Genomic DNA, 20,697 nt, shown 5'->3' on the forward strand with positions numbered 1-20,697 from the left:
GTATATATACAACCATATATATTAATCAAGAAATAGTGCAATGTATAAATTACAGTGGTATGGGTAAATAGTGCTGTGCCTTGCCGGGAACATGATTATCTGCAGCAGAAATGAGTAGTAAAGTGCGATAGTGCAATTGTAAACATGTGCTACAGTAAAGTGACAGTAGGTGCAGGTTATTCCTGAGGAAAGAGTTCTTTACCAGTGGGATACACATCACACGTCTGTACCCAAGTCTGGCAGACCGAAGTGTGAATAGTTATTTCTGATTCAGAACTCTGATTGCGGTGGGGAAGAAGGAGTTCTTTAACCTGGAGGTCTTGCACATCATACTCCTATACCTCCGTCCTGAGGGCAGAGGTTTGAACAGACCGTGCTGGGGGTGGGTGGGGTCTTTGATGATGGAGGCAGCTTTCCTTTGGACTCTGTGGTTGTAAATGTTCTGCAGAGAGTGCAGTGGAGAATTGGTGATCTTCTCTGCAGTCTTCACCACTCTCTGTAGGCATTTACGATCCATCATGGTCAAGCTGCCGTACCACACGGTGATGCAGCTGGTCAGGAGGCTCTCAATGACGCAGTTGTAGAAGTTGCTGAGGATCACCGGAGACATCCCAAACCTCCTTAGCCTCCTCAGGAAGTACAGCCGCTGTTGAGCCTTTCTGACTAGCTGCTTGGTGTTCAGTGACCATGTGAGGTCTTCACTGATGTGGACACCCAGGTATTTAAAGCTGCTCACCCTCTCCACCTCGAGCTCCCGGATGAAAAGTGGCCGATGAGGTCTCCTCTCCTTCCTCATGTCCACTATCAGCTCCTTTGTCTTGTCCGTGTTGAGGATGAGGTTGTTATCATCACACCATGACACCAGTCTGGTCACCTCCCTCCTGTAGGCTGCTTCATCTCCACCAGTGATACGTCCTATCACTGCTGTGTCGTCAGCAAACTTCAGGATGATGTTGTCCTTGTGGAAGGCGACACAGTCATGGGTGAACAGGGTGTAGAGAATAGGGCTGAGGACGCAGCCCTGTGGAGCCCTGTGGAGTGCCGATGTACACATGTACACACACATGTACCGATGTACACACACACATACAAAGGCGGGGGGGTTGGGGGGCTGCTGTCATTGGGTGGAAGGCAGGATACACCCTGAACTGGACAGGTCACCAGTCCATCGCAGTGCAGACAGACAAACACACCCAGGGGCAATTCACCATGTCCATTTGGCCAGACTGCATATCTTTGGACTATGAGGGGAAGCCGGAGAACCCGGAGGAACCCCACGCAGACACTGGGAGAACATGCAGACTCCACTCAGAGAGGACTCTGATCATAATAAAACACTTTTACATCTGCAACATGAAATAAAACAATTCTAAAACCTGCATTATACATTTAACAGTAAAAACAAGACTTTATACGATCATTTTTATTTAGTGCTTGATGCTCTTTTTATGCTATTTTTCTAGCTTTGTTACACACACCTCCCCTTTCAGCTCCCATAGCAGACTCGAGGAGAGAAGGCGCGAACCCACAACTCACACATGTCTCTTACAGAGACGCACTGCTTTATTCAACCAAGTGACTCTTTTAGACAACACAGGACAGAATATGTACCGTGTCGTAGATGATGGAGCAGGTTTACAGAAGATGCTCCAGGACCAGGGCTGGGAACCACTGGTATAAGGCGATGACTGTCCATTTACTGTCCGTCCTCCAAGTTAACAGTTCTTAGTGTATGCTGAGATGTGTGATCAGACTCCATGGTCCACGTGTAGATGTTTTTTCTGTTCTCTTCAGGTAGATGTGAGTACATTTCTGTACTTCTGATGTTTTAGTTTCAGTTTGTATAAAATAAACCCTCATCAATTCTCTTTGAATGTATTTCTTGACCAGTATTAATAATTATTTGTTTTCTGTGACCCTGATTATAAAGTTGACTGCACGTATCTCTTAAGAAGCTCTGTGAAGGGCAAAAGACTGCTTATAAACTACGTCACCAGCACTTTACATATAAATTATAGTACTTATTTAACCATTACTCATTAACATTCAGTTTAAGAATGTATTTATTTTAATTTGAGGCATGAATTGATGAATGAATTAACCCTTAAAACCCCTATAAATATCATTATAGTAAAGTTGAACAGACATTTCTTCAGTAAAACTCAAAGACAGAAGAGCTCACAGTAAACATGATTCAGTGACAGTCAGCCGCTAATTAATGTGCTACACTGTCCTTACTGTACATTTAGAAAATGCACAAAACTGCATGAAGATGTTTCTGAAGGTTCATTAGCACTGCTTTATTGTCATGGTGTCCCAGGTGGAGAAAGTTTAAAACACATTATTTACATAACATTTAAATACCTCGTAATGGTGTTTACAAAGCATTATTATTATTGAAATATTTATCAGCCGTAATTATTTGTCTTTGTGAGTCTTATTGTAAAGGTACTAACATGTTTACCATTAGCAGCACTTAATAAAGTCCTGAGAACATCAGAAGTATAATTAACACATCTATTAATTACTGCTGTGTGTAATTATCACAATATTACTACAATTTAAGCTGTTTATTTGAGTTATTATCCTAATTAATATTAACGCCATTACTAAATGTTAACATGAGACTGTAGTTAAAAGCTGCTTAATGATTTAATTCTGATCATTTTAATTCTGTTGTGTTGATGTTTTTTCATTTGTTTGTTTTTTGATGAATGATGATTAAATGGCATTAATTAAGATTTTATTTCACATGGATATGATTTATATTACAGACTCCAATAAGATGTTAATTAGTGACGTTTTTCCATCCCAATGACGTATAAATTATGAGTTATCACTACTTTTATTAGTTAACGACTAATTGAGACAAACAGTGAGAGAGAGAGAGAGAGAGGGAGAAAGAGAGGGAGAGAGAGAAAGAGAAAGAAGGAAAGAGAGAATGAAAGAAAGAGAGGGAGAGAGAAAGAAAGAGGGAGGGGGAAAGAAAGAGAGGGAGAGAGATAAAGAAAGAGAGAGAAAGAAAGAGAAGGTAAAGAGAGAGACAGAGAGAGGGGAGAGAGAGAGACAGACAGAGAGGGAGAGAAGGAAAGAGAGAGGGAGAGAGAGAAAGGGAGGGAGAGAGAGAGAGAAGGAAAGAGAGAGAGAAAGACAGAGAGAGGGAGAGAGGAAGGTGAGAACACTGAAATGAATAAATAAACGTGTGTGTGTGTTTAGAGTGGAACATGGAGGTGAGAACAGAATCAAACCAGGACCGAAGAAATGTAAGTACACACACACACACACACACACACACACACACACACACACAACAGATACACTCTCTCTCACGCACACACACACAGACAACAGATACACTCTCTCTCTCACACACACACACATACACACTCTCACACACACACCCACACAGATACACACTCTCTCTCACACACACACACCCACACAGATACACACTCTCTCACACACACACACAACAGATACACTCTCTCTCATGCACACACACACAGACAACAGATACACTCTCTCTCACACACACACACAGACAACAGATACACTCTCTCTCTCATACACACACACACAACAGATACACACTCTCTCTCACACACAACAGATACTCTCTCACGCACGCACACACACACACAACAGATACACACTCACGCGCACACACACACAACAGATACACACTCTCACGCGCACGCACACAGACAACAGATACACTCTCTCTCTCACACACACACACATACACACTCTCACACACACACCCACAGATACACACTCTCTCTCACACACACACACCCACACAGATACACACTCTCTCTCACACACACACACAACAGATACACTCTCTCTCATGCACACACACACAGACAACAGATACACACTCTCTCTCACACACACACACAGACAACAGATACACTCTCTCTCTCATACACACACACACAACAGATACACACTCTCTCTCACACACAACAGATACTCTCTCACGCACGCACACACACACACACAACAGATACACACTCACGCGCACACACACACAACAGATACACACTCTCACACGCACGCACACACACACACACACACAACAGATACACACTCTCTCACGCACACACACACAACAGATACACACTCTCTCTCACGCACGCACACACACACACAACAGATACACACTCTCACGTGCACACACACACACACACAACTGATACACATTCATTCTCATGCACACACACACACAACAGATATACACTATCTCACGCACGCACACACACACAACAGATACACACTCACACAGCAAACACGCATATTTACTTATTTCTTTTTCTAAACTGTTTGTTCTCCAGTGAATAATCAATAATATTGGATCATTTGCGTCGTTTAAAGATTGAAAGTGATTTTAACTGGAATTTTTACCGGTTTTTATAAAAGCACATGCTTCCCTGATTAGGGCTTTTCAGTTTGATGGGAAATGAAGTGCTGTTTGTGCACATCACGCTTTATGGAGAGGCTTATTCACGCCAGTAAAGCGATCCTTTCCTGTCAGACCTGCAGCATCCAGAGGTAGAACCCTCTGCACCTAACTGTCTGTATCAAAGCTCTAATTTGAGGTGATATTATTGGGTTTAATAGCTACTGTAATATTTGCTGTATTTCTTTCTACGAATAAACAACAGTGAGCTGGCCGCCTGGAGCCGAGAGAAACATATCATAGGTCATATAGAATCTAAAACATGGTCACTGATGAGATCTGACTAAAAAGCTCTTTTCAGCTTTTTAGGAAAAGTAGCTAAAGGTGCTGTTTCCTCCGGCCGCTCTCCTGCTCCGCTCCCCACAGCTGGGAATAGCTTTTCATGGAAATTATCATCAGTGGTATTTTTCCATTGCCTTGTTTTATGTAGGTTTTTCTTAATAGCAATAAAGAACAATAATACCTTAAATTCAAAGTATTCATTTTATCATTAAAGTGAATCTTAACTGTCCTTATTCTTATAGAATTGATAGATTTTGAGATATTATTCATTAGAAGATTGAAAAATGGAAATATTCGATAGTTGCAGCTGTAAGTAAGACAAACTGACACACAACTGTGGCTCACAGAGAAAGAGCAAAGCTGAGCACATGCACATCATTTCTTTCTCTCTTCTCGTGCACAGATGCCTGTAAGCTCACACTGGACCCAAACACAGCAGACACACACCTCTCTCTGGGTGAGGGTAACAGAGTGGCACATTCAGCAGACCTTTACTCGCCTGACTGGAGTAAAGAAGAGTGGCTGAATCGGGCTCGTCCTGATCACCCAGACAGATTTGAACAGTGGGAGCAGGTGCTGTCTAAGGAGACTCTGAGTGGACGCTGTTACTGGGAGGCTGAGTGGAGGGGGCCAGAAGCTGCTGTGGCAGTAGCATATAAAACAATGAGAAGGAAAGGATACTATGGTGAATCTAAGTTTGGATACAGCGACAAGTCTTGGAGTCTTTTATTCCATGAAAAACATTATGTTGCCTTGCATAATGCCAAGACCACCACCATATCTACCCCTCCCTCCCGCTCCAAGATAATGGGAGTGTATGTGGACTGTCCAGCCGGCGTTCTGTCCTTCTACGATGTCTCTGACAAGCCGACACACCTGCACACATTCTACACCACCTTCACTGAACCACTCCATGCGGGATTTCGGGCTTATGGCTCCACTATACGTATTTGTAACATAGAATAGCCTCCTACACAGAGGTGGGTAGTAATCAGCACAGCTGGAAAACATTTAGTTACTTTACTTTATTTTAAGGAGCACACATTTGTGCCTTTTTAAGGTCTTATTATTTGTTCAATAAAGCCCAAATTAGGCACTTCTAAATGGTTTATTCACTGTGTATTAATCTTTATTCATTATGATCTGTGTTAGTACATAATTACAGATCTGTGACATGAAAATCATAAATAATTGCCTTATTAGTCATTATAGCTCAGAATATGCACTTTCTTCATACTTTGTAATGCTGAATTAATGAGCATTAATTATTACAGCTTATAAGTGAATAATTGGCAGAACGTTATTTCTACAGGTTCTGGATAGCATCAGTGCATCTTTGCATCATTTGAGTTTATTGCTTCTTTAGAGCTACTAAGAGTTTAATAAGTCACGAATGCTTCAGGATTTGTTCCATTTCTAAAGTGGAGTTTTAGTCATCACTAATTTGAGGCTAAAAAGTGCGAAACAGAGTTGAAGTGAAGATCATTTCATGACTTTTAGCAGCCAAAAAACTCTGAATGTTTTACCTGTGTTCCATTCACAGATCCCAAATGGATGTTGTCATTTCTCAGGGTGATATAATGAAAAAACATGCTTACAGACATTTGACATGTAATTCAAACAATTTTAGCTGCGATTTTTAAACAATGAACAGTCAGAGCTCTTTGATAGAACATGGGGTCGTCTGCCTATTTCAAAAAGGAACACAACTGACCTGGTTCAACTTGGCAGATGCCTGTCGTTGTAACATTGTATGTTTAAAAGATAAAACCCTGGATTGTAAGTACAATTTAATTTTATTTTAAATTTCTTATTTTTATTTTTTTCCTTTTCTTCTGTACGATGTAACGCTCCTTCACCTTTGCAATTTCCTGAAATTCCCCCCTGGGATCAATAAAGGAATCTAAATCTGAATCTATTTGTTACTTAAAAGATAAGTGTATCTTTATGTTTAAAAGATAACAGATTGTAAGTGCTATTTTAAATTTTAATTTTTTTCCTTTTCTTCTATACGATGTCAACCCTCCTTCACCTTTGATGTCATTTGTTGCTTTTTTAAAAATGAAAATAAATGCTTTAAAAAAACATTATGATGGCTGAATGCTTCGGTCATAGTGCGCACCTTGCTAAAAGTCTTCAGCACCTTGTGGTATCATTTGATGACCTCAGGGCCCTGGGCTGGAAAAAGAGCTGTTATTATTTAGATTAAATATGAAAAAGATCAAGTCTATCCAAGAAGTAAACCTCTTTATGTCTGTTAAACTCCATCGCCCTAGTTTATATTTACTATGTCTGACAAGCTTTCAAGCCCAGCATGAGAAGCGTGCCAGTTTGATACCCGCAGTGTTTCAGGTTTTCCGCTGTCAAGCATAAAGCTATATAACATTTTTGTTGTTAAATCTGAAAGAGATGCTATTACAAAATAAGAAGAATAAAACTAGGCTAAAATATGAGTGGGCGCTGCTGGGATTAGTCAGTGGCTTCTCGCCGCCGTCGCCCTCTGCTGGCAGCACGTGGTGCAGGCTGGACCCTTATATTTGCATTGTAAAGGTTTAATGTGTGTATTAATGTGTGTTAATGTATGTATTAACGTCATACATATGATCTTAAATAATCTCAAAATTAATGCTAAACTGATGAAGATATGATGACAACAGTATGTAATTCACTCACATCCTCAGAATAAATGTCATTCACCAAGTTTTCTTTGAATGCTCTTTTAATGTGCCCACGATCCGCACATTCCCTTAAATCACAAATCATTTTATTACATGCGTCTACAGCCTAAGAACAGCTCAGCCAGTCTGCACTGCAGTCCCTGTCCTTACTGATTATTAAGCCTTTGTAATAAACCTGGGATTTTAAGGGGTTACTGGAACTTTCAGAACCATGGTGTACACTAGCCTAATTGACCTTGTGGGTTTAAGGGTCTGTCCTGTGAGCACTGAGTAACTTACTGCTTTAGTAAAGTTGAGAAACTTGGTGCATTAATATGTAATGTAATTGATTGATGTGGTCATATGTGCATATGGAGTATTTAACAATGGAACTGAACGTGCAAATCAAGATCTGTTTTATAATTCAGAGCACATGACAAGATGATAAAATGCATTCATATGTCAAAACAGCATCAGAAGTAAGTTTGTTACAGTTACCAAAGAAGGTCTGCAGAGAGGGAAGAATGTTTCAGCTTGTGCTTCACCTGTGTAGACATCTAAGATACGTCCTGCGTTCTTATTTGAAACAGACAGAACCAGAGTTCATTTGGCAGCTGACTGAGACCTCCTGACAGGTTAATTAGTTTGAGTTTGATTAGCAGTGTTCTCACAGAGCAAGTCACTCCATGGTCTGTTTTAAATAAACCAAATCTGCCGAGTGTAAGCATTTCAAATTCTGTACAATTTTCAAGGAGGTATTTTTTTTAAATAAGGTGTGTGTTGATGTCTACAAAGGTACAATTATGTACTACACAGCCTGACACGGCTCAGATAAAGCAGAGCAGATTCAGACAAACACCGTAAACCATTCAAATCAGCTGAGAGGGCCTTGTGTGCAGTGGAGCGGGATGGTTCATATAACAGTAACATACAAATCAATCGGGAGGAAAGGAGGCAGTGATGACTGGGTTTGGACGGAGTGAAAAGTCCTGGAGTCTGCACAGCAAAATCGCCAGTGTTAATTTAACTCCCATAGTGTTAAAATTAACACTATTGCGGTGTTTATGTAGTTCTCACCGGTTCCGAGTTAAAGTTACACTTTGAATAGTGTTAAAATTTCACCCCTTTTATAGTGTTGATTTCTGACACAGTGTTTTATGACACTCAAATGTGTATTTCTGACACTAAACTAAGTTATTACCTTTGTGTTATTGTAGTTTTACAACATGTGAATTTACCACTATATTAAAAGTTGTGCAGTCCCATCTTGAATGTTTTCACGAAATTCTGAAATCTCATCTGCAAGACTACAGAACATCAGTACTAACACTAGCGTGCAACAAATCTCTTTACCAGCTGTTTACATAAGATTATAATTTGTTGATTTACAAAGCTCAATAGTGAAAAGAAAAAAAAAAATTGAACTCTTTATTCAAAAGAAAAACCTCCCAAGGACCATGTAGATTGGGAACAACTGAAACATGAGCACAGTTACAAAGAAAACATGGGTACAATATATAGGCTTTCATCTTCACCACAGGCACTTTGTAAATCGAAGGGCTTATAATATACAAGACTGTCTGCTTTGATCACATCTTTCTCATCACTTTCAAATACTTTACAGGCATGAAAATGCTCACTGAAATGCTCAACCACCAGGTTGTCCACTAGGAAGTAGACACAGACTTCTGTATTCTGCAAAACACCCGCATTTCGTTTGCAGTCTCACTGCAAATGATCAGTCCAACCTTGTACTCTGTCCCACTGATTTTGACCCAGTTAGTAGAATAAGCGTTTTGTGGTTTTTAAGAGGTTTTTTGAAAACCCTGTGTTTTGCTTCAAATCTCATGCTCCAAATGTGTATTGGGGGCCCTATTTTTCTTATACAAGCTGGGTAGTGGATCATAAAGTGATGTTTCAGGATCAGGTTTCTTTCTGCATACAACTGTTTGAACAAGTCATGATGTGTAATGGGGAGCGAGGTAGCGGACACATGTGCGGAGGTAAGCGACTTTTATTGAGGGCAAATCCAATATCAGGGTCGTAACGGTCCAGGGTCATATAGCCAACACGAACAGATTTGAGTTTTCGACATGACAAACAGCTGGATACGGCAAACAACACCAACATGACGAGCACACAACGACCAGCGAAAACAAAGGGCAAACACAGGGCTTAAATATTCGGGGCACCGAGAGACAGGTGAAAACAATCAGGGGTGGAGTTACAAAACCAAAACACGAACACATGGACAGGACTGGGAGGGGCCAATCGTGACATGATGTTCCATTATTAAATACTTCAAATATACAGTCATGCCTTCGCTAAGTGATGGAGAAAATATGATGTTGATTATCTGCAGTAAAAGCAGTAGCAGTGTCCAGTTTTGGTTTCCTTCCAGCACAATGTCATCAAAAAGCAAAGGAATGTTTCTTACAAGACAAAGAGTCTGAATAGAATTGAGTCCTATATAGGATAGGATAGACTTTTATTATCCCACTGGGGGACGTTTACATTATTACAGCAGATAAAGAGCAGTAAGTAGACAAGGATGTGCATCATATAAAATACTAAATATAAGATATACTATAGAATTAAATAAATAAACAAGGTATCTGTTAGCAGAATAAAAATAGAATTAAGAAACTATACAAATTTACAGTTTACAAATGCAGTTGTATGAATATTGCACATTTCTGAGCAAGTAATGACTGGATATCATGCAGAAACTGTAGATATTGTGCAGTAATGATTATAAATATTGCACAGACTTGCGTATGTATTTAACTTGTACCAATCTGTCAGCAGCAGATACTGCACATTAATTAGAGGTAGATAAGATACAGCTTTGTGTGGTGAGTTCGTGATAGAGTGCACAATGATAGAGTGAGGTGTGAGCCCATAGTGTGTTTATGATGGAGAGTGTCCGAGTCTCTGCTTGGGGAGGTTCTGATTGTAGAGCCACTTTATTATTATACACTGCTCAAAAAAATAAAGGGAACACTCAAATAACTCATCCTAGATCTGAATGAATGAAATATTCTCATTGAATACTTTGTTCTGTACAAAGTTGAATGTGCTGACAAGAAAATCACACAAATCATCAATGGAAATCAAATTTATTAACCAGTGGACTCCTGGATTTGGAGTCACACACAAAATTAAAGTGGAAAAACACACGACAGGCTGATCCAACTTTGATGTAATGTCCTTAAAACAAATCAAAATGAGGCTCAGTATTGTGTGTGGCCTCCACGTGCCTGTATGACCTCCCTACAGCGCCTGGGCAGCTCCTGATGAGGTGGTGGATAGTCTCCTGAGGGATCTCCTCCCAGACCTGGACTAAAGCATCCAGCCAACTCCTGGACAGTCTGTGGTGCAACGTGGCGTTGGTGGATGGAGCGAGACATGATGTCCCAGATGTGCTCAGTCGGATTCAGGTCTGGGGAACGGGCGGGCCAGTCCATAGCTTCAATGCCTTCATCTTGCAGGAACTGCTGACACACTCCAGCCACATGAGGTCTAGCATTGTCCTGCATTAGGAGGAACCCAGGGCCAACCGCATCAGCATATGGTCTCACAAGGAGTCTGAGGATCTCATCTCGGTACCTAATGGCAGTCAGGCTACCTCTGGCGAGCACATGGAGGGCTGCGCGGCCCTCCAAAGAAATGCCACCCCACACCATTACTGACCCACTGCCAGACCGGTCATGCTGAAGGATGTTGCAGGCAGCAGATCGCTCTCCACGGCGTCTCCAGACTCTGTCACGTCTGTCACATGTGCTCAGTGTGAACCTACTTTCATCTGTGAAGATCACAGGGCGCCAGTGGCGAATTTGCCAATCCTGGTGTTCTCTGGCAAATGCCAAGCGTCCTGCACGGTGTTGGGCTGTGAGCACAACCCCCATCTGTGGACGTCGGGCCCTCATACCATCCTCATGGAGTCGGTTTCTAACCGTTTGTGCAGACACATGCACATTTGTGGCCCGCTGGAGGTCATTCTGCAGGGCTCTGGCAGTGCTCCTCCTGTTCCTCCTTGCAAAAAGGTGGAGGTAGCGGTCCTACTGCTGGGTTGTTGCCCTACAGCCTCCTCCACGTCTCCTGGTGTACTGGCCTGTCTCCTGGTAGCACCTCCAGCCGCTGGACACTACGCTGACAAACACAGCAAACCTTCTTGCCACAGCTCGCATTGATGTGCCGTCCTGGATGAGCTGCACTACCTGAGCCACTTGTGTGGGTTGTAGAGTCCGTCTCCTGCTACCACAAGTGTGAAAGCACCACCAACATTCAAAAGTGACCAAAACATCAGCCAGAAAGCAGAAAGGTACTGAGACGTGGTCTGTGGTCCCACCTGCAGAACCACTCCTTTATTGAGTGTGTCTTGCTAATTGCAAATAATCTCCACCTGTTGTCTGTTCCATTTGCACAACAGCTGTGAAATTGACCGTCAGTGTTTCTTCCTAAGTGGACAGTTTCATTTCACAGAAGTTTGATTTACTTGGAGTTATATTGTGTTGTTTAAGTGTTCCCTTTATTTTTATGAGCAGTATATATTATTCCCACTACTGTCCAAGTTGATCCTTGTAGGACGATTTTTAGCTCCAAGTACCCATAGTCAAAGGTATAAATTCTAGAACACAGAGCAGCTTTTGACAAAACATTTTTTGAGAGATACTCTAACAGTAACTTTATCTCATACTGAGCCACCCCTTCAAGAATGTCATGCATAATGTCCAAAGAAAAATTGTGGCAAACATGAAAGAACTGTAGGCTGTTAAGTGTTGAATTCTGCTTTAAACCAAACACAGATAACTTCTGTGGGTCTGATTGCAACTCCTGGCAATGCCGTTCAAAAAGTTCTTTTCCACGCAGGATTATCTTGGGGTCATCCCCACTGTCAACATTTTGCACATCCTCTTTTTCAATCAAACACAAACGACAGAAATAACGTCCACTAAAAGATTCTGTAAAACCCAGGATAGAGTGCATCCCCAAATTATCCCCAGTTATCTGACTTATAGTTCCATGGACTTTTTCAGTGGAAAAAGGTAAATCAAGGCCATCACTCTCCAGTGGTTTGATGTCAGTAATCAGGGGATGTAGAATAGGATCAAAGCCATATTTTTTCACATCATCAGCATGAATCCAAATGAATGTTCATCACAGCAGAGTTAAACTTTGGTGGCAGATTTCTGAGGAGCACCTACTTTGTGCACACCACGCTTTGAACCCAGTGGGTTAGCAGGTTCAAAGTATAACGTCATAGTATAACTGAATTTGTAAAGATCTCTGTTTAGAGAACAATGGATGTGTCTTGAAATAACTCCCATCGCAAAAGTCTTCATATCGGTCAGTTTTTGGTACACAGGGTTCCCCGAGCAGCTTACAAATCTCAGAATTGCGGCACATAAATTTTATTGTTTCCAAAATTGGAATGTACACAAAAGTGTCTTTTACAGGGACTTGTTGGTAAGTACCTGTACATTTATTTCGCCTTGTTTCTAAATCTATTTCTACTGGCTCTACTATGCCCCATTTCTAACTAAAATATCTCATTCTTTTAGTTTCAGTATTAGTTTTCAAAATGATCAAGACTCTTAATGTAGATCTTACAGGATCATCTTTAGGTACAGCAGATAGTATGTCATGCCTCATTTGGGAGTGCAGTCCAGTAGCAAGTTCTTCCAAATCACTAACAATTGTTGAAACAACACTGTTTGCCACACCACTTCCTTGGAGTTTAGCAATAATTAAAGCACACGCATGTTTTGTTTTTTCTTTGTGAATACTCAATCCATTGTCCTGAAAACATGCAGCCTCTAGGTTCGGTGTTACCCTCATTTGACCAACTTCTGTGGCATCTTGGAGTTTGGGAAAATTAGCTTGAAAGGACTCAGAGTTTGTATCATCACCACTTTGGCCAAAATCCCGCTCATGAACGCTACTTAAATGTTTCTTGAAGCCTTAATACGTTGAAAACTGAGGCCTACAACAATCCTGTGCACAAACCAACTTAAACTTGGTGCTGGGATAAAAACTGTGAACAATTCTTAAATGAGTTATTAAGGACTGGCAGGCCACATGTACAGCCTGACAAATGAAACATTTAAACATTTAACCTAGTTGAAAAGCTTTGCCCGAAACTCACGAACTCTTGGAGACTCATCTGTTGTAATGTCAATGCTGTAGACTGTTATCTGCACAAATGTGTAGAAATGGACCAGGGACTCATCATGAGAAAAACTGAACACGTAGTGAGACTTGAACAGCTCATCAAAGGCACCCAAGGATCTGGTGGCTTGGCAAGGGATTAGCTGCTTGTCCACAACGATGTAGAATGTGTGGATTCTCTTCTGAGCCCGGCCAACAGCAAGGATGTAAGGTTGTTTACCCTCTGTTCCTCGCAGATGTTCATCAATGCTGCAGCATGACTAAAAAACAGAACATGAACACCTTAATGTTAGTTCAGCTAATTACCCATACTCTGGGTTTGCTGCTTAAAGGAGAACTCCGGTGTGAAATGGATTTGGGGTGTAGTGAAACATAATTAAGAGTACCAACCTTTGTTGAATAGCACACCTCTGTTGGCCCCCCACATTCCGAAATCAGTTTCTACAAACAGGCTTTAGAATGGGCGCTACAGGGCATATTTTTCTACTAATTCTACCAAAGAAGTGTGGAGATACTTTGAGCTTGTTAGAGGTGGAAAAAAACGATTTCTCTGCAGGGGCAAAAATATGCCCTATAGCTCCCATTCTAAATGTGGTGTGCTATTCAAAAAATGAGGTGTGCTATTCAACAAAGGTTAGTACTCGTAATTATGTTTCACCACACCCGAAGTCCATTTCACACTGAAGTTCTCCTTTAATAAAACACAGTCGACCTGCTCAGTAAAACACTTGTAAGAATCTTAACTGTCAAGGAGAACAGTGGGAGGAACCGACAGTAAGTTTTCAACTGCTAGATAAGATTTGGCCCAATGAGATTTTAGCAGATGAGACATAAATACCTTGTATATTTTTCCACTGCATCACTGGCACTAATTTTGATTCTCTTTAGTCCTGTTGTCAGTGGCAAGAGATGGAGAAGAAGCAGCAAAGAAGCCATGTCACTGTCCCAGTCTAATAAGCAGTGGGTGGGGGGTTGGAGACACAAACAATAACTCGCCATCATTAATATGCATTTGTAATACGCAAAAGACATAACACTAGCCAACTGACTAGATACCAAGACTATCTTACTTACTGGTGTCATCATCCTCTGCATGTTTCTCAGCAGCGTTTAGAAGTCTGTGCAGCTCGGTTGACTTAGTCAGGTGTTTGGACTCTTCGATAACCTTCGGCTTGAAGGTCGTGTCCCACTTCTCAAGCAACCTGGAGGATGTTTCCTCACCAAACAGCAGCACAAAGTCTTGACTCAGCTGTTGATCAAATACACATACAAATGTATCAGTGGTCAATGCACTGTAAACAGCCAAACCAAATCAAAGACTGGACTTTAAAAACCAATGCACAACTCACTAGTCCTTTGACATCTAAAAAACGTGGGAATGTTTTTAGGACATCTGTGGTTCTCTGTGAGTCATGCACTAGGTTCTGGCGATGTTCAAAGGTCATCTTCATCTTCTTAAACACACTTGGTTCATCATGACAATGAACAAGAAATGATATAGCTTCCTGGCAGGCATCTCCATCAAGCTGCTCAGGCACTGATGCTACTGATCTTCTGCGATTTGGTCCTTGTGCTTGTGGCACTGTGGTTGCCTTAACTGGTCGTTGAGATTTATTCCTGGACATCGTCTTCATGCTAAATATCCTGTGCCCTTTTCGCCATCATAGAAATGCTCCTGTTAATAAAAAAAAAGCTAAATCCATCATTCATTGATCTTCTTTGAAAACGAAACTGGAACAGTAGCAGGTTTGTAATTTTTTCATTTCTTGTGTAAAAACTAGGGCTATGAAAGTTAAAGCAGTTACTCAAGCAGGTAATCTTGATATTTTAACGTGTTTTTTTATCACAGATTAAAATCTGACAAACTTTACAGAGCTTGCTGACGCATTAGTGTTTTTATTTAGCAATATAAACATAGCATTGCTTACTGTCAAGTTCAGAAGGTAGATTACTTTTATTTAAGCTGAAAAAAAAAACTCAGTACCTGAGCACATTAATGTTGAGTTAACTGTAACTCAATACAGTAAAAAAAGGATCTAGTCTGCTAGTCCTAAACCACACTACAATATTATAAATACCAGCATTAAAAATAAATAAAATTATATATATATATATATAAATAATTCTAACTTTGATACCACTCATTACATTTAAATGCCCAATATTAAAAGCTTAGTTTTAAGGAGAAATAAAAGTGTGATTAATTGCAATTAATCACAGACATCTGCTGTGATTGACATCACTAGTAAAAACCCATTAACCCAATTCATTCTGAATGGCACTAAGAGCATTCTCATTGATTGTTTTGTGATCTGATCATAGCACACTACCATTTCAGTTGTCCAGGGATACTTTGACATGCCATTATAAGATCATTGTAATTCTCTATGTATTTTTTTCAAACATTTAAAGTAATCACTTAAAGTCCAAGTATAGCGACAGAGTGCATTTAGGCTGTGGCCACGCCGTGGGGAAAACACTCAGCTCAGTTTGAATAGAAGTGAATGGGAAGTTGCAGCTCACTGTGTCTTTAAACAGCTTTAACATAAAACGTCAACTCCAGTCTCTCTCAATCCCCTTTAAAGGAGAAGATATATACTAACGTCAGGTATTAGACTCCATCTGTGTTCGCTTTATATTCAGATTTGAGGAAAAATCACCAAACGGAGTGTCCAGCCTTCACTTACTTCGACTTGTAATGTACCATTATCTCACAGACACAAGGTAGTCTAGTTACCATTAGTTAAAACTGATCAAAATAATCAAATCTATATCATATTAGGCTGCATTTTATTAACACTACTGTTACCCATATCCTTCTTGTTCTGTGTCACTCTGAATCAAATACTCAACTACAGCTGCACTATTCCACATTATTAGTATGACTAGTAGCAGTATTCTCATTGTTATGCAACAGTCTGAATTACTATTGTAAGTTAATAACCTAAATAAACAGAAGGGGTAAAATGCTTTAAACATTTAAGCTCAAGGGTATTGCACTTCGCGCGCTAGGAAAAAAAAGACAGTTTGAGCGCGTGCGCTTCCTCTTTCTGTGCTCCTGAGTTTCACACTTACGATCACTAGTGAAACATTTCCGTGCGCGAAATCTTAAACCGTGCAGGTTTATATCTTTCACCGAGTTTCCACATGAATGTGCCGCCATAAACTGGCTAATAACGCCGGACGCGCTTGTTCAGCCACATTTAGTCATAAAATCCCCACTTTCTGAATTTAAAGCTGGAATATTACATATTGTGAGAATTATCAGCAGACGACAAAAAGAGGGAAAGACGTCACAGACCGCCTCATCCATCATGTTCGGTAGCTCTAGGCTAGCTAGCTAGCATTGGCTAGTTACCTAGCTAACGCTAGCATTCAAAGCTAAACAAGTAGAGCTAGCATCTACCAACTATATAACTCTATATAACTTTATCTATAAGTAAATATATCGGGTTCTTACCTTTTGAACAGGTAGATTAACGATACAGACGCTCTGTCTTCCACCTGCCTCCAGAAAAATGGGCGCCATAAAACCGGATGCAGGAATAACTCAGTGGAAAGTGTAAGGACTCGTTTATAGAGAACCGCCCCAGAGCTGCTTCAACACTGCTGATGTTCAGAAAACACCAACATCAACACCCACCAACACAAAATCATTTACACTGGAAAATTAACACAATCTCACACTACAGATTTTACTGTGTAGCTAGATTAGCTCCTTCCGCTAACCTTCCCGAGCGTTAGAGACAGGACCCCCAGAGAAGCAGAGAGAGGGTCTAATTCCTGTCAGGGGGGGTTTCATTTCATCACTGCCCACCTTTTAAAGCGAATTCTGCCCCCTGAAGTCCGGTAATCCCGGCTGGAGCTCCACTTGACCCGGCGCTGCTGAAAAATCCTCGTTTTTGTGTGTGTGGAGCTGAAAAAGGTCTCCGGGTCCCGAGCGGCTCCATAAAGCCTGTAGCGGCCGTTTGGAGGAGGTTTTACCGGAGAATAAAGCCGATAAACCCGCTGCTGTTGATGCTGTGAGCGAGTTACTGTGAGCAGCTCGTAACGGTCGCTCGGTTTAAACAGAGCCCGCGAGCGCCGGAGAGAGCGCGCGCTGCAGAGCGCGGCCACTTCAACTCTCCCGCCGGGATCTGATTGGTCTAAAACTCCTGACCGGCGCTCGATTCTCCTCTGACTGGCCACTTCGCTCAGCTCTGCTCTGCTGAGTGACCGCGCTGTGTTTTAAATCCGGACGCAGCTGAAAAGTGAAAACTCTTCAAATAGTTTAACATTTTAGCGCTTTATTCCTCTGAGAGTCGGAGAGTCTCGACTCACTGACTCACTGGCCGAGAGTCGATTCCTGCTCCTTGACGCGCTGGACTCGATGAATCGATTCTTTTTTAATCGACTCCCATCACTACTCAAGCCTCGTATGATTCATCACCATAGCAACGGAGCTAAGAAAGCGCGGGAACGGCAGAGGAAAGAAAGAAGCTCCACATTTTCTCTGAGGTAAAGTTTAATTTTATTAAACTGGTGTTTTATTTAGTGAAAGTCTGTTAATGTTGAGATGAACTGAACTGAGTGTGGAACCTGGTTTTGTTAACTAGAGTTAACTGGTCAGTTTTGTCCAGTTAAAGTACTGCAGCTAGAGTTAGCTAAAAGGCTATTAACGGCCGAGAGGTTAAACTCTCATTAAAACACTGTACGGGCGTCCGGCGAGAGACGCGGACATTTGAAAACTGATCCCGCGCTTTTTAAACTGTTACTGATGTCTTTACGAACAATTGCAAATGATTTAAGATCATTGGCGAATGACTGTGAGAACCACGCGCCAAATGACTACCTCCTCTTTCGTTTAGAAAGAGTTGTGGACGTTTTAGCTCAGATTATTCTTGATACTGATGTGGACTTTGACGGAAGTGTGTTAGACAGTCTCCAAGAAGTCGCCCGCCAACTTTACCTTCTCTCAGAGACGGAGGAGACGAACGTTGGACGTCCGTCCTACATTTTACCTGCGAATGTAATCGAGGACCATCTCCTTTTGGACTACACCGCAGGAGATGTAGCGCAGTTGTTCGGAGTGTCGGGAGAACAATTCGCCGGAGGATGGCGCAGCACGGGATAAGGTCATTTAAACTCTGTCTGTCTAGTATGTCTGCATATTTTCTTTATCTTAATTCTTGGTGGACATGTCCCTATATTTGTGTTCAGACATTTCTCAAGTGACCATACCTGCTGCTTTAATTCACAGTCTAGTTCTGAAGCAGCTGTGATGATTCTTCTTTCAGACAGTTTGATGCTTGTTAGTGTTGTGCTCATGAATATACATTGGGACATTTTACAAATGTAAAAAATCTTAGATTTATAACCTAAATGTTTTGCTTTGTTTGGAACATTGAAATCTGTAGCAGAAGTGGTCTGTTGTTCCCTCTGCTCCTCCTCCTGAGAATTAAGGATGGAGACTGGTGTCTTGTATGTTGTCATGCCCTTTGAGGCAAATTTGTGGTTTGTGATATCGGGCCATCAAACTAACTTGACCTCTCAGACCTTGTTTGTTTAAGCTTAGATTATACCTCATACATCCACTCTTGAGAACTTCATACAGGGTAACCTGTTAGATTTATGTCATTTCTAGAGGACACAGCAGCTGGGTTGATACTATGGGGATTAAGAGGCCACAGATTTGGAGTCACCATAAAACAATTATAGATGCATCTTGCTGCATCTTTCTTCTGCACAGGATTTTTTTTCCATTGTGTGAAAACTATTTTTCAGTATTTGTAATGATCTGTAATCAATTTACTTCCAATATATTATATTAATAAAACAAAGGGAATTGATGAGGCAAGTGAACTGGAAAGCTCTCATTCACTGCTCTTGTCTGGAGCACACGAGACGCTGCCGCTCATCTAAATTGCACTGTTAGTGTGAAATAAGAACCAGTGCCAAATACTAAAGTTGCAACGATGTCGGCTTCTCTTTCAAATTTTCCTGTTTCACCTTAAATTGTGCCGCATTTACAGTCAGTGCCTCAGGCAGAATTTAAGGTGGAACGGGAAAATTCTAACAAGAACCTGGAGAATGAGGAGTGACTTCAGCCTCGTAAAACGTTGAACATTGAGAGACATTTTACAAGGAACTGATCTACTTTTGAGGAAAGTTTATTTGTGGAGATGGGAGGAAAGCAGCTATAGCTAAAGCTTAATGCAGAGCAATGTAAGTCTGCGTTTTTGTTTATATTTTTAGCCTGTACTTGAATGTTTTCACATACTGAGACATATTGGATTTTAAATGTTGTTCATTTGACTTTAGGATAATCAAGTTCACTCATTTTCTTCTGAGTTATCTACATAATATAGAATTTGTTTTTATCTATTTTTTTTTAGTGTCTCCACTAACTGGGACTCCTTTCATCATACAATCCCATTAGATATTTTCTTCTCTTGGGTACTTACCTATGGATGGCTATGGCATCACTGAGGTTCAAACGATCTCCTGTCGGGGTGTTTGGCTGAGTCCATTGCTCCAAACACCTTTCTGTGTCCATGAATGTTTAACACACTGCAGATTGTTATACTATTTGTTGTTTTAACTTTGAAAAGTAGCAACTATCTAATTATTCACCCCAACAACAGGAGATTCTCCGTTTGAAGCCCAGCAAAAACTGTCCACACACGGAAGCCAAAAATGAGGAAATGTCTGATAAGACTGTGTTGGAAAGAGCCTCAGCTAGTAGGGAAAAGGACTGATAAACACTAATTCAGTGTTGTTTTCCTCACTGGGATGCAAACGTAGAAATCTTAACTTGTGAAACCTTCCCTTTTTTTCTTTTTTTTTTTTTTTATAAATGGTGCATATGTAGACAAATAGCAGCTGGTTCACACACAGTGCAACTCTGGATGTTACATGTTTCACATTTTTGAATAATAAATATATGTTCAAAGAACTAGAAAGCCAATCAGTTTTCCAACTTACGCTGCTTAAAGAAATGAAAAATAGGTTTGTATAAAACATGTACAGACACCTAAAACACACAGAGGCTGTAATTGCTTGCACGTATGTCGGAGGAGTGGTGCTTGTTTTAGAGTGATGAAGTCGTAGCTGCTACTAATCTTACTTTTTCCTCAAAACACAGCT

At 40.9% G+C, this 20,697-nt stretch overlaps 2 protein-coding genes across 11 annotated transcripts in view; one reads left to right on the forward strand and one right to left on the reverse strand.

The window, feature by feature from the left end:
- LOC108411894 (NACHT, LRR and PYD domains-containing protein 12-like) overlaps positions 1-6,834 on the forward strand; it is a 42,188-nt gene extending 35,354 nt beyond the window's left edge. For all 9 annotated transcript variants that reach the window (XM_037543530.1, XM_037543538.1, XM_037543536.1 and 6 more), the window contains 2 exons: positions 3,217-3,263; positions 5,148-6,834. In XM_037543530.1, coding sequence (XP_037399427.1) covers positions 3,217-3,263; positions 5,148-5,710 — 610 coding nt within the window. In that variant the 3' untranslated portion in view covers positions 5,711-6,834. The remainder of the gene's footprint in view (positions 1-3,216; positions 3,264-5,147) is intronic.
- Positions 6,835-11,888: 5,054 nt separating this feature from the next.
- On the reverse strand, positions 11,889-17,659 carry LOC108411893. 2 transcript variants are annotated; one of them, XM_017683676.2, is made up of 6 exons: positions 17,390-17,659; positions 17,033-17,178; positions 14,922-15,247; positions 14,647-14,821; positions 14,411-14,522; positions 11,889-13,832 (listed from the first exon to the last, which is right to left on the reverse strand). In XM_017683676.2, the coding sequence occupies exons 3-6, from the start codon at positions 15,204-15,206 to the stop codon at positions 13,712-13,714; spliced, it is 693 nt and encodes a 230-aa protein (XP_017539165.1). In that variant the 5' UTR covers positions 15,207-15,247; positions 17,033-17,178; positions 17,390-17,659; the 3' UTR covers positions 11,889-13,711. The 2 variants fall into 2 exon arrangements, with proteins under 2 accessions (XP_017539165.1, XP_037399671.1); XM_037543774.1 differs by having other exon boundaries at positions 17,033-17,181.
- Between the last annotated feature and the right edge of the window lie 3,038 nt (positions 17,660-20,697).

The sequence above is a fragment of the Pygocentrus nattereri genome, chromosome 12 (genome assembly GCF_015220715.1).
Source record: "Pygocentrus nattereri isolate fPygNat1 chromosome 12, fPygNat1.pri, whole genome shotgun sequence".
NCBI lineage: Eukaryota > Metazoa > Chordata > Actinopteri > Characiformes > Serrasalmidae > Pygocentrus > Pygocentrus nattereri.